The sequence below is a fragment of the Nyctibius grandis genome, chromosome 8 (genome assembly GCF_013368605.1).
Source record: "Nyctibius grandis isolate bNycGra1 chromosome 8, bNycGra1.pri, whole genome shotgun sequence".
Lineage (NCBI taxonomy): Eukaryota > Metazoa > Chordata > Aves > Nyctibiiformes > Nyctibiidae > Nyctibius > Nyctibius grandis.
In genome coordinates, this window is record NC_090665.1 from 37,929,314 (window position 1) to 37,944,323 (window position 15,010).

The 15,010-nt window shown below is 44.7% G+C and overlaps 1 protein-coding gene across 1 annotated transcript in view; it reads left to right on the forward strand.

Moving 5' to 3' along the window:
* The window catches only part of PTPRF (protein tyrosine phosphatase receptor type F), a 255,569-nt gene that overhangs the window by 143,648 nt on the left and 96,911 nt on the right, over window positions 1-15,010 (forward strand). The window contains exon 4 of the mRNA XM_068406730.1: window positions 1,137-1,325. Within this exon, the coding sequence (XP_068262831.1) occupies window positions 1,137-1,325 (189 nt within the window). The remainder of the gene's footprint in view (window positions 1-1,136; window positions 1,326-15,010) is intronic.

The window sequence follows — 15,010 nt, forward strand, 5'->3', positions numbered from 1 at the left end:
CGGGAAGATGCTGAGGTCTTGTTTGTTTAAACACTGCAGTGAGCTGGGAGCCTTGCAGAATTGGATTTGCCAAAGAAGGAGGTTTGCTTAAGTTCCCTTAAAACAGAGGGAAAAGGAAACATACTGAAAATAATTGAGTTTCTGGTGCTTTAAAAGCTTCTTAATGTTCTTCAAGTTCTTTTTTTCTGTGAAAGTACGTGCTTTTGATTGCAGTTCAGGCTTAGCAGAGTACAGTACATCTTGCCACAGAATGAGTAAATGAGCTCTGTTCTGCAGCTGCTATTGAATGACGATGTTGGAGCATGCCTTGGCTTATCAGTGAAGGCTGCCTAATGTATTCCACCCAGCCTACCTGAGCGTGCTCTGCAGCAGCAAACCCAATTAACTATTTTCGTACCTGCTGTATGAATGGTTTTAGCGGTTACGGGGGGTGCTTGGTTTTATAGGATTTTGGTAAGACATGCCAGAGCGTGCACTGGCCGTTTCTCGCACACCTCTGTTGCTCTCTGCAGCCCAGGAAATGCACCAGGAGCTTGCCACAGCACAGTCTGGTGAGGCGGCTCATGAGCAGAGTGTGGCTCATTAACTGTACATTCATTAGTTTCTAAAAGCCTTCTGAATCAGATTTGGGGGTATGAGGAAGAGATTTACAGTCTATCCTACCAGTGTGACAGAATGTTCCTAGTCAAAAAAAAAAGAGAAAATGGGCCTCTCTGGACCATTCTAAGGGGTTTTATTGTTTAGCTGTTGTTTTTCAAGATGCCTCAAACTATTTGGCTTTGTGTTTGTCTGTTATCTTCAACTCAGTCCTCCCACAAAAAGGCAAATACCTGCTTTTACTGAATTACTAACAACAATAGATGGAGCTTACTTATCAATGAAAATTATGGACGTTTCCCAAGGCAATTGATTTAAACGGAGTTAAATTTAGTGGAAGCTTCTATTGGTGTAATGAATGCTCATTATAAAGCCTAATGTGCTTCAAGGGCTTGAAAACCTTCTCAGTAGGGAAGTCAGGCTGCTGTTTTCCAGCAGAGGCACAGATGCTGTACCATGGCACTGCTGTCACTACAACCGTATCCCATTGCTACACCCAAACATTTCTCTTTAACCTTGCGTGTTTCTTCCTCTTGCAGAAGACCATCTCCCAGCTGGCTTCCCGACCATTGACATGGGCCCACAGCTGAAGGTGGTGGAAAAGGCCCGCACAGCCACCATGCTCTGTGCTGCCAGCGGTAACCCTGATCCTGAAATCTCCTGGTTCAAGGACTTCCTGCCTGTCGACACTGCAACGAGCAATGGGCGAATCAAGCAGCTCCGCTCGGGTAAGGCAGCAAAGCAAGTAAGCCTTCCCTACCGCCTCGCTCTTCTTCCTTTTTCTCTTTACTTGCTGCTATTATTTTTCCCCTGAAATGCTGAAATTCTAAACCCAAATGTCAATTTGATTTGAACTTGTTTCTTTTACAATATAAAACCAGTTTTTGGAGCTGGTCCTCTCTGGCAGGATATCGTGGCTTGTTAAAAGGAGACATTAGAGTGGACATGCCTTTTGAAACATCACCTGGATTCCTTCTTCAGTAGACCGTCTTGACATTGCCCCATGACATCCTTGGTAGGCTCAGACATTTCACTACCAACTCAACAGGTCTCAGATATTTTTAATAGGAGCACAGTGCAAGTCAGGGCAATGAGATATTGGTTGAGATTTTACAGTCAGTGGTCACGTACTACTTCACTCCTTACATAGACTCTGCAAGACAGTGCTCTGCTTTCTGTTGAGTTCTTTATCATTCTTGCTATGTGAAACCACAAGAATAAAGACAAATCCAAGAAGCAGCAGTTCTTTGGATTTCAAAGGAAGGTGGACACAATTTTGACATATACCATTTCTTTTTGATTTTTTTTGTTTGATAAGCCAAATACTAGCTTTTGAAATACAGACGGTTGGTTGTTGTGGGTGGCTAAGAATGCACTTGTTTTAGCAAGGAACTCTTTTTTTTCTGCTGCACTGTTCAGTCTCCCAGGACTTTAAAGCCCTTTAGAGAATTAAAGAAAATAAAACATTGCTTTATTCACTGATGAAGTGCAGCTCCCCAGCGTGAATTGCAGTGGCTATTTAACAGTGCACAGCAGTGCTACACAGCAGCTTTAGTCTGGGGAAAAAAAAGCCCACAGCACCCTACACAAAGTAGAGACGGGAACAGAGCCGGAACAGCTTTGGTCTAGAAAGGTCTCATGCTTAAATAAGAGGCAGACTGCCTTGCCTGGCCACGATGTATCTCTGGGTACTCAAAAGCCATTTGTTATGAGTGTTGCTGCCAGGGCAACACCATCTTCCTCCTAGCACGGTGAACGTCTTGACACGTTTCCCCATAGCAGGAGCCCTCTCCGTAAATCTGATGATGCTTGGATGATAAGAAGTAGGCTTGTACTTGGGGGAGTGGGTAATGAGACATCACTCTCATCAAAAATAGAACCCAGCCTGACACTCCTGATCCCACCTTGATGTACCAGTGAGCGCTAATTATACTAATGCATTTATAGCTTATGAAATTTCCCAGTGACCTTTAGCTTATCTCCCCCACAACATGGTTTAATCTTTATCTGTTTGTGCTGAAAGAAAATATCACACTTGTTAATTATTCTGAGAAGCTTTAGGAAGCAGCAATAGGAAAGTGCACATGGATGTGTTTCACTTCGTAGGTGACTAAATCAGCATCAGAAATTACCGTAAATGAGCAGCAAAGCAGCTCCTGATGCACTTGCTGTACGTTTTCCAGCCTCCTTTTTGCAAGCACTTGGCTGCCTCTCTACCAGCTGCTTCACAAGTTTAGTGAGATAGAAAGTTTAAAAACAAACTAGTAAACCTTGTCACTGTGTCCAAGTTTTGCTTCCTATTCGCTGTTCTTGAGCAACATCTCAATTGAATATTTCACCTGGGATTCAAACTCTAGAGCTGGCTGCTTGCTGAAGACACAGTAATTACCAAGGGAGGTGTCAAGGGAACCTTTTAGAAATCAATGAGCAGCACACATCCTCAGACTCACGAAAGAAATTGATTAGCTCTCTAATGTAGTAAGGGAGGTTTCCACACTTCAATGTAAGAGACTTCCAAATACGACTGAAGTTTTATTTTCAGGGACCTGGTGATACGATGCCAAGATTCACCAGGGTGCTGCTCCACCCTTACGAGTGGGGAACAAGATGTTTACCGCTTCTCTTGGGCCAGAGATTCATCCTCTGCTTGCATTTGTGGCTTTTACCTATATTTGTCGTTGACAGAAAGTAGGGCCTGCTCTTTTGAAGTGCCTGAGTCCCACTTACCTGGCTGCAGTCACCCTGTGTTAGCAATATGATGGGTTGGGCAGTCTCTGATCCATTCTGCAAGGTGCTAATTGAGTTCTCCAGCGCTACACGGTAGTAGGGCAGAGTTGTTTTTCAAAGAAAAGAGTATTTAAATAGATACCTCATTATATGGGAGAGTTTAATAGTTTGCAAAGTCTCTGCTCCATTAATATCATATCTTACAGCCAGCCTGGCATAACTGCATGAATGTAAGTTTATACTATCTCAATCTAAATATACGCTCATTTAATTTCATTTAATTAAAACCCAATAAAAGCTAGACAGATGTAATATAGTTAAAATAGCTACAACACGGTGTGAGCCCAGTATTGCATCTATAGAACGTCCGACCTTCAACGAGTACATAATATATTATTATTATTCTGATGTACTAAATATAGGTCATGAAGGTCAAAGCAGCTTTGGAGTCTGATTTAAAGAGGGGATTGAGGGACAATTTCATTTCTTCAGGCTCCTAGTGTGGAATAAATAGCTAGAAGTAAAGCAGCAGCATGTTTGGGAAAGGTGCTCTCTTCTGACACTCACAGCTGTGTGGGCTAGCAGTGCTCTGAGGGCGTCAGGCAGGTCTTTGAACATGCATGCAGTCAGATCATGTGCCCAAGGGGGCTCTGAACATCAGTTTCTAGAGGTCTGTTCATCTTCTGTCAAGGCACTAGAGAGTTTGTGGTTTAAGACAACCAAGCCATCATCTTAGGCTCTCTTAACCCCAGAGGACTGGTGTCTTTGTCAGGAGCAAATACACAGTTTATAAATCTGCCCTGTATCCTACCATCCCTCATATACTAATTACATCTATAGGGACGTATATGCATTTTTCTCCTTAAACCTTCTGATAGTTAGCATAACTCTTTACATTTAGAGGGCTTTTCCCCCCGTTTCTCCACAATACATAGAGCTTTCCTCCCAAGTAATGCTTATTTCTTTTTTAAGTCCAGCTCTTGGGTAGTTTTGTCAGTATGCGTTGGGCTAATTGCTCTAGAGATGAGAACACAAATAAATACAGGTTTTCATCTCCATTATCACAGATCAAGGCAAAAGCAAGGTCTATGACTCATGCTGGTTGTAACAAAATTCTCCCTTGCTCACCTTGCTAATACTTCCCATCTCTTGTGGGGAGGCTGCTTTTCTGCAAATGCAGTGACTCAGGACAACTCCCTGTTCTCCCCGAGGGTGCATAGCTTCAGTCATTGACACAGGGTCTAAGGCCAGCTCTGGGCTGGGAAACCTCCCCAGCCTGCTAACTCATTTAAAACCTGTTTGGCTGAACTGATTTTAAAACTGTCCGGACATTGTAGTATTGCAGGTGATGTACATATGAGTTCTGGCAGCAAGGGTCAGTGCTGCACCTCTGACCATGTTTTGAAATTAGTTGATGATGTGGCAGAAACTCTCTCAATATAGATCAGATTGTACTGATGCTTCACAGTTCTTCTGTAAAGATTCTTGGATCACAGGCTCCTGAAGACTTCAAAGCAACTCTGATGGTACTCATACTCTCAAAGCTCTTGAATGCTTCCAGTGAGTTTCATAGTTGAAGAATTGCTCTTCCACATTGCTCTTCAGAAAACTTATGAACAAAATGTCACATGAGAATAAATAAGTATTCTGAATGTTAACATACAGATACCTTTTCCATGTGAGGAAACTCTGGAAATTCAAGGAGCATTGTCATCTTTCATCTAGTAAAGAACTTGGTCTTAAAGCCAGTATCATTCTCTTTTAATCACCATCAATTAACTGAGTTGTGGAACAGTGCCCTAGAGCCTAGTGTGGCTTTCAGGCAATTAACTGCAAGTAAAGTATCAGAGAGGGCTCTGCAGGTGACTTCAGTCACTCTCTGGAAAAGTGTAGGTGCATCTAACAGAGAAGCAGTGGGAGCCAGCTCACCAGATCATCTTGCTGCATTTATGCTCTCAGAGTTACCAGCAAGCATTTTCATTTTAGTCTTGATCCTATAGGTAGAAGCAAAAGGAATACCCAACATGTACAGAAGAAACTTGCAAAAAGAGATGGTGCCTGTCCCAGTAAAATGGCAGTGACAGCCATATCCTGTCAGGACCCAGTAGAAGACATTCAGCTCCTGGCAAGAAAAGCTTTGAGTCTAGACATCAGCAGGGCATCGACTTGGGACAATGTGTGTAAGGACAGCCCAGAAGAATGGAGACTGGGGAGTATTATCCAAAAGGATCAGGAAACTCACACAAGGATGAATGCTCTCTCGTAAAGGACTGACTGGACGAGGCTTGAAGCAATATCGTGGCCAACCAGTTGACAGTTGAAGTTTTAGGTCCTGGAAGAACCTATACTGCACATCTGGGTCTTGCTGTGTGAGGCATACACAGCAGTGATGGGATCCACACTGACTCCCTGTTGCAACTGGTGGCAAATAGCCAGTCTTTTCTGTAGTACTTTCACTTCTGAAAATAGTTTCCCCTAAAACTGTCAGAGTTCTCTGGGATTCAGTGTTGCACTGCCCTAGCACCCAGTTGCAGACAGCAAGAGTCTTGGTTTCTTTGATGTTGCTTTGGAGTGATTTTTTGGTGATTTAGATTCCTGCAAGGAAGTAGTATGTTGGTAAGTCTGGGGTGGGTTTGTGTCAGCAGAGTGAAGTCCCTTCTCCAACAGAGCCTTCTCCTCCACACTGGGAAATGCTGATGCAAATAGTCCCTTGGGGTTTTCCAGTGTATCATCCTATGGTTTTGCTTGCTTTGGGCACCTGGCTTTGTGCTTCCAGTACACAGAGGATGTCAGGGTCAGCGTTCATTCCTAACTGCAGTGAAAGTATGGGGTGTTATTCAGTGTCTGTTATCATGAAGGGGAAATAGACTCTCCTTCCTTATGAATGTTTCAAACCTTTCAAACACAAGGAATTGGGTTTGAAGTTTGATCTTGGGGTGCCCTTTGCATAAAGCAACCTGGTGATCACAGGGCACAAGTTGGCCTCAGTAACCATTCGAGTGATGGCACCTCCATCAAGTGATGGACTCTGTTATGTTGGCTCTCTGTGGCCTGTGTGCTGTGATTTGGTCCCTTGGAGGGACACCCTGAAAGGACAACAGCCAGAGATACATTGTCATATGATGTGAAGGGCAAATGGAAACTTTTATTCATTCTGGATGAGGAAATTTGTGGTCCAAAAGAAAAGCCTTGTGCACTCTCTGTAATGATGTACTATGAGTGAAGACTGGATGTCTTAACTTTGCAAAGGTGAGAGAGACCCAGAACAAACACTGCGCTAAATACAGCAAGCCTCTGTGCTGCTCCCACAAGGGTTGGCTTACATTTGGAGGCCAGGAGGACTGGGATTTAAGGCAGGGAAAAATGAGCTGGTCACACTTAATGTTTTAGGGAATCTACCTCAAGTATGCAGTTGCTCCTAGAGCTCTGTGTAGACAATTGCGTGTTAGAGAAAGGATTTAGCCTCTACAGGGAGTAGATTTAAAGATCTGCTGCAAATCTTTCCAGTTCTAGGGCAGAACAACAAATCCTATTTCAGCCAGATGAGAGAGAAGGAAGTCCTGTTTTCTGCCTCTTGGGCTTGTGCTCAAAGTCATTGCACCGTTCCCGTGGGAAGTGACACACTGTGGTGATGCTTTTCTTAACTCTGAGAATTGTGGAAGGGGACAGGGGGAGGGGGGAGAGCAGGACGGGGGAGGCCCTAGACCAAACAGAACAGAAATATCACTTGTCAAACTTTCCAAACAGGCAAAGAGAAATAATCCCGTTTTCCATGTCTGTGCTATTCCATGCAAGTATCTCTGGGTATAGCTGTTCTGCCAAGGGTAGTGGTAGTTACTAAGATAGATAAATAAGCAGCAGATTTATTATTGCAAGAGAGAGATTACCCACAACTTCAGTCACTGCAAGATCTTTCCTGATGCTTCAGTCATCTGTGGATAGAAAGCGTTAGAAAATATAACCAGACATAAAGTTAAAATGGGGTAATGTCATCTTGGCAGAGGAAAATGCTGAAATGAGTAGTTTGAATTGCTGCTCCTGCTTAGAGAAAGGACTCTGCCTAAAGGAAGAGTAGTTAGGAAAGAAAAAGAATAAGTATAAATGTTGTAATTACTTTTTAAGGGCAAGTTAAACATGCTTAAAATATGCATTCTTTGTATTTACAGAAATTCTTTTCTGTCTTTCTTTCCCATTGGGTGATCATTGTTGTGGATAATGGAATGAGCTGTAAATCTGAGATACACGACACTCTTGTATGCATACTGGTATTTATTAATCAATACACTGAACATGATTTGACACACTGTGTCCTGTTTAACCCTGTTTTTCTGTCTGTTTAAACTCCTCAGTTTTCTTTGGTAAGTGCTTGGTATTCAGATCCTACAAATCTGCATAAAACCAACACATACCATGAACTGCCTACAGATTCGATCTGCATGAATCTCTCCCTTATACTAACAGCCTTCATATGTGCAAAATAAGACCAAGGGGACAAAAGTGGGGATTAGAAGGGTTCCCTGACAATTTGCCCAGGTGGAGCATCTCCCCTTCAGTCATGCTTCATTATTGATGGTACGCTGAGCTCAAGACACTGACCAGTGGATCCTCCACTTGCTAAAGAGATTGACCTCATAAAACAAACCTTTGTAGATCATTGCAATAGGATAACTTCACCTCACTCCCAGAGAAGCCCTCCTTATAAGATACGCTTCATTATAGCATGTAAAATTCTCTCCAGTGCCTTATAAAGAGGGTCGGGATTCCTTTCTCCAGCTAACACCCAAATTAGGCAGGAATAACAGAGGTCTGGCTAGCGTGCCATTGTTACATTACCAGAAACTACTTCGTTTCAAAATATTTCTGTATGTAAAGTTAATTCTGCATGACACCAATTTCTTTGCCGGAGGGAACCTGATGCAAGGGTTATGCGAATGCAGAGAATGGCTCTAACTGATTGTTACACTCTCCCCTTAGTTTAATTTCTTTAAGCAAGCAGATTTTGTCCCACTGGTCATTCTAACCTCAAAGCAAAATTGCACCTAGCGCCCGCAACCATGCGCTTTCCACCCCTCCTGCCCAGCACACTCACGGTCACACAGCCCCCAGGACACCCCCTCCTTGTTCTGTATGAGAGTGACCATCTTCCAAACGTGTCCACCATCTCAACTGCTTCAACAGTGGTGTGGGTGAATGGAAGTGGAGAGGCCAGCCAGCAACACCACCTCGGCAGCTTAGTTCAGCCCCCGTTCACGAGGGTGGTGGCTTTAATGGCAAGATGCAGGGCTGGATGCTGCACTCCTGGAAGCGATGAGCTTTACTAACCTCCCGAGAGCGTCACTCTGACTTTTATTGCACATCAGTTTCTTTTTGTTTATTCCTGTTGCGCTAATACAAATTCTAGCTTGAAAAAAACTTTCTGCTTTTTAGTTATATTTTTCTTCCTTTCCTCTTTGTACTAATGCTTCTCTCTAATCTTATTTGCATTCAAATTACCTCACCAGGTGGTACACCGATCAGAGGTAAGAATGCTGAAATGTGCCTCCAGTTGTCACGTCACTCCATCTCCTGTCTGCCTTGTCCCTTCTCCTCCAGTGTTTCTCATCTCCAGCTTTTACTCTCAGCCCTAACTCTGCCAGTGCTCTCGCTCATCTGCACTCTCCCACTAGTGTGTTTATTTTGGTTGGGTTTTAGCGTGATTTCTTGTAGACTCATCCATTGCGATTTTGCACTGTTGAAACGGGGTTATTCAACGGAAAGTTTGCAAACTGGAAAATGGTCCCTGGCCTCCACCACAGGAGGGTTGACGTCTCCTGCAGCTCCTGCAAGTCTCTGAACTTCCCGCGCAGTTGTGGCCTCTGAGGTTTTGTGTCTAGGGGTTTTTAGATGGATTACTTTGGCGTAAGTGTAAGGAGGTAACGTTTTCACAAGAGAACAGTCAAATTCTTCTCTGCTGACGGGCATGGAACTCTAATCAGAAGAAGATAAATTCTTGAAAGTTTGAGCAAATCTGGCTCTGGGATAAGGAGCACCTTTGTTTGCGTTCCTCATGTTTGCCTTTCAAGTGTGCTAACCCTCTAATGTAGAGGCAGAGTGGAGAACCACTGCCCCAGACCCCCCTTTCTGAGCCGGACATGCCGATGTTACTTTGAAGCACAAAGATGTGTTTTAGATAGATGAATCAGAAGCACATCTGGCTGCTTTAAACCTTTATTGATTAAACCCACCCCTGCTTTGACAGTCCAGTGTGGGCAGTTGCTGGCTAGTTTTCACAGCCTGTGTGCACCCGTAATGACTCTTCAATTGGAGTGTTGTCTTTTCTAGCCTAAACGCTCAAAGCTGTCCCTTTAGATTAACTTTAGCGTGTTAATCAGCGTTACATGCTAAGGTCCTTCTGAATTCTCTTGTGATTTTGGTTACCCCTGTTGACTGACCCCTCTGGATTTCTTGACAGAATGACTACCACCTACGAATCAACACGACCTCATTCGTTCAGTTTTCCCCTTTCTCCCCTTTCCTCCCCCTTTTCCCTGAATCACTGCTGGAAGTTAATAATCTGACTCTTTGGAACTGGTTCTGTTGCTGGGGGTTAATGTTTTCAGCTCCTGTTAAGTGATTTTAGAGTAAATGTGAATTGCCGTTTGATGCGTATTTGCATTAAGTTGCCTCTGTAGCAAATCTGGGTCAGGGAAAAAGACTGCAAACCTTATTTTGATATGAATGGGCTTATATATCTGTCATTCCTCCCTTTGAAATGCTGGAGATTGACAGCTGTGATGTTACAAGCTCCTTAAACTATTTCTTCATCTCCTATTTCTACTGCAAATCCTAAAATGAAATGATAGATTGAACGCTAACTAGCCGAGCGCTCTGAGCTCCCAGCCGTGCACGCCGAGCACGCAGCCGTCCCGGGGCTTCGCTGCGTGCCCACCCTGTCTGATGACATTAGTGACTCAGCAGCAGAACCGCATGGATGCTCCATATGTCCTGCTTGGGAACCGAACACATTTCTGTGAAAAGAACTATCCATCTCATGAAACATAAGTTCCCTGCACCCCCACCCCCCTTCCCACCCCCGTTTGAGTCCCGATGAGGTATTTTAAGAATGTTCTTGACATTATTTAAAATATATGTGTCCTGTTTGAATGCCAAAGATGACATTTCTATGAGAGCAAACAGAAGCCACGTGCTGCTCTCTGGTTTCTCCCAGAGGATTTCTGTCAGCCTAATGCCTTTTATTTAAAACGGAGGTCATTGAATTTCTAAAGATAATGACAAATTAGATGAAAGTGCTTTTATGATGGTGAGGTTGTGTCCACGTAGAAGTGACTGTTCTGCCATGTTCTATACCCAGCTGCACTCTTGTTCCTCATTAAGGTAAGTTTGATGCTTTGGAATCCATTAATTTGGTCTGAAAGGAAGGGTGAACTAGTGACTCTTAACGAACCCTTTTGGTAATAGTGTTTGGGGGTGGAAGGGGAGGTTTGGGGTTGATTTAATTGCTGCTGTGACTGTGTTGCTGGGAGTTGTGTGTCTGGAGTACTTGGGAGGTTTGAGCATTACCCAAGGCCTTTGTGCTGGAGCAGCGGAGAACCCACTTGCAGGGAGCAATGTGTGGTTAGCAGGAGGACAACTTGAGAAATTCTGCCACGCATCCCTCCAAACAGGAAGATATTTTTCTCTCTGAATGCCTCGTTAGACCTTACCCCCACATATTTGGTCCTTTCTGTCCAAGACATCTCTGGCTTCCCTGAAACAGGAGGAGCTCCCATCTATAATTCAGAATCTCAGTCTGTAGCTTAACTCTTTACCCCTCTGGGACTGCCCCAGATAGTAATTTAATCTTGAAATCCCTATTTGTTCATCAGAAAGACATGGAGCTGGCAGATGCCCATCAGATTAGGCAATAGCTAGCTTCTTAAGGTGACCCACAGATAGTATCAGCGAGTCCATGTTTAAGCAAGTTCTGCCCCATTCTTATATTCAAAGTAGAATATAAGATGTTAATTTCCAGCATTTCTCTGGAATTGAACTTGCTCAATCTTTTGTGAAACCTGGCTGCATTTTCCTGCTCCAGGCTGTGAGAGAGAGCAGAGCACTGTTGTGTTTCTGGTGGGTGCTGGACTGAACAGGCATTAGATTGGATGCACATGAGGAGGTAAAGAAATACCATCATCTCAGGCATTTTCCCTCTCCAGTCAGATTTATTTGTTACTTTTCTGTCACCACAGGAAATATCTGAGGTTCCTATACATAGGAGCATTTCTTCCCTGCAGACGTCAGCGTAGCAGAGGTCTGTCTGAATTAACTTTAGATCAGCTCACTTGGGTGTCAGAAGCTGTCTGTCTGAGAAGCCAGGTAAACACCCGCACCGACTTCTGTATAGCTGCAGCTAAACCTTTTCCAGTCCCAAGTGAACTGGTTTAAATATAGCTCCAGTATTTCAATGCTATCCTGTGAGCTGGAGCGTAAAGCTATCCAAAGAGATTAGAGGAAGCTAAAAGAATTTTGCTATCTCTTTTTGAGCATATGTTTGTACACTTGATTGCACTTTGTATATGATAGGATTTTTTTCCTGTTTCTTGAGCTTTTTCAGTCACCAAAAAAAAAAAAAAGTGAAAGGAAAACAATTCAAAAACGAGAAGATATGCTTGCGGGAGCAGACAGTGTCAGAGGGAGGTTGGGTGGGATAGTGCCTGGAAATGCTTGTAATGCCATGTTTCTTACTGTCAGGATTCAGATTGACTCATGTCCCTTTAGAAGCACACAGGCATTACTGTGCATTTGACAGTGCTCTAGTTTTGCTTCTGACGCAGAGTCCCCTGAGATTGCCTGTACCTGCTGATGAGAGATCAGAGCATCCTGAAACTGATGCGTAAGAGGAGACCTCGTGCTGCCGAGCGCATTGGGTCTCCTCTCTTCCCTTTCTGCCCCCGTCCGGCTCAGGGCAGCAGTCGGGTGCTATCAGCAGCTGCCCGTGGCGCACAGGAGAGTGATTTCTCAGCAGTGCTGCCATCCAGAACAGGCCCCTTGCGTGCCAATCACTGGCCTCTCAGCATAACGACCATAATGAACACTAACAATGAAAATATATTTGTAATTCTCTTGTTTTGCATAATTGGCGGTGCTGGTGGAGGCTAGGTGCAGTCCTCTGTAACAGCTGGGGGATGTCACTGTTATAAAAAATAGTTAATATGGGAAATGCTTATTTTCATTATTAGTGACTCTTGCGTGGTTTTGGTGTCTTTCAGTCTTTCACAACTCCCACGGCAAGTGTTGGTTTTGTCGGGCAACAGCCAGGGTGTTGAAGTCGAACTCCCTCATTGTCAGGGCTTCACAGTGCCTCTTTCTCCACCATATTCACATTTATGGGTCCTTGTTTGGTCTGGACTTGCCTCTGGCCCTGCTCCACAGCTTCCTGGAATTTATTAGGAGGATTCTCCTTCTCTGGGAGGGAAGTTTCAGCAGAAGGGGGATTGGGACCCACACCCGAGCACTGGCTGAAGGGGTGATTAAGAATACTGCTTCAGGAAAAGTCAGGCAGTGTTTCTGTGGAGGAAGCTGGTGGGAGGCAGGGGGAAAGAGACGGGAAGGGTTTGGGGTACCCACATCCTCTAGTGTGCACGGTGGGCAAAATTTACCTGTTCCCTGAGAGGAAGGGCCCTGGTCAGGTAGCTGGGTTCATTAACATCTGCGTTGCAAGTCCTTCCTTTAGATGAGTGCTGTGACTGCAGCCTGGTTCCACTGACTCTTGTGTACTTATGGGAGCATTTCATTCCAGGTCTAATTTTATAACCAGGGCAAAAGGTCAGTTCCCACCTCTGAACCAGGGAGGCTGAGGCTGTGAATGCCCAGTTCAAGAAATAAAGCTGCTCCCACTGCTGGGGATGGAGCTCTGACCTGAATAGGTAGGGAAGAGTGTCGCCCCAAGAGCTGCCATGTTTAGCTCTGTGCGGTGCTGTCTGGGAGAAGAGAGCACAAGTACCCGATGAGCTACGAAGCAGGACTTCAGAGAGATCAATTCGTATGGCAACTCAGAGCTTTTTACATTTGGTTTGTCACCTAGAGGAGATTGACAAGCCCTCCATGGCACAACAGTACCCAGTGCTGCCAAGAAGTGGCCCTTATCAGGATCTGCCTTCCCCATGCTCTGTGCAGTGCACTTCTTAAACGCTTCTTTTAACCACTGTCACTGCAACTAATGATTCTGCCTGAGCACAAGTATATTTGAATAGATAAGTATGTTGGAGAGCTGCTAACGGGGCTGCTGTCTGTGCCCGAGTTTAAAGAGCAAAAGAAGAAGCTAGGAGAGGAGGGAAGAGACTGGCAAGGAGATACCAGCACGGAGTAAAGAACTTATAAGGGACGCTTGTCAGTCAGCAGGGCCATCTCCTGCCCTCTGCTTTGTCACCATTCTCCCTGGCGCTGGAGAGCAGCCAGGGTTTTTTCTCAGGAGCTGTCAGCTCTCTGATAAGCTAAGATGTGTTATCAGGAACAGATCTGAGCCACAAGCGAGACTGACATGACATTGCAACGTGGTGAGGAATGGCTGCCCCTCTTCTGCTGGAGCCCTGCTGTGGTTCAGGGTGCTTCGGAGGCAGCAGAGGTCGAGTGGTGCTCAGCAGGGAGAGGTTTCGCTCTGATGCAGACGTGCTGCTGCAGAGGCCCACGAGCTCCCCAACAAGCTGTTCACTGCTCCTCGCTACACATATGCACGTCCTGATGCTAGATGGTCCTCATGCATCCACTGAAGCTGTGCTATGTGACTGCACATCAGGACTCAGCCACGCAAATGAGAACAAGGCACCTGGCACAGGAGCACTGGAGGAGTCCAGATGAGAAGTCTGCAGTAACAGCCTGTGTGAACAAGACCTTACTCAGCAACTTGTGCAACGTAAATCCCAAAGTAATGAATAAAAGTAAATCAGCCTTCCTAGCCCTGGTTTGCAGAGGTGCAGAAGATTATAAGGTGAGATGCTGACAGGGCTAGGAATAGAAACCAGGTCCTTGGCACTTGTTAAAGCAAAGAATTCACTGTGCTTTTAAGGGTCTTCGGATGGAGCTTCCATGAACTTTGAGGAACTTCTCAGGACATAGTTCTTCCTTTCCTGTAGCTCCTTGTGTCTGTCCAGCCTAGACTTGAACCCTCCAAGAGATGAAGCTATTGCCTTTCTCTGGGATGATGGAACTGGAGCCTGGAGCCTTAGGGAGTTTTTCCCAAGGCTCGATGCGCTCATGTCTCCAGCTTTGTGATCCCAGCAATGTCTGAGCTTCTTAGCTTTATTCATAAATCTCTGTACTCTGAGATACAGTACACTTTCCTGTATCCGTCACATAGTTGTGGGTTGTCCTTCAAGAAAATCCCTATAGTCCTACTGACTGCCATCAATTTACCATGATCCTTCCACTTTGTGCTAGCTGTCAGCTATACTGTGGGATCTATATGTTTGTCTAATGATGATTTATTGCAGTAACTGGTTTCTTTCTGGTTCAGTTGAGAGGTTTACGTTAACTTCCTTCTGCTTTCTGGGTTCTCTCTTGCTCCTGACTTGCTACAGTTTGAATAGTCATGCCAACCCAGACAACACCAGAATCTCTTGCCCAGTGTCCCTGAGCAGTTTGTAGGCAGTTGCTGACATGTTACATGTTTATAGTGTGATTCTAGAAATTGGTCCGTGCTGGCTGCAGA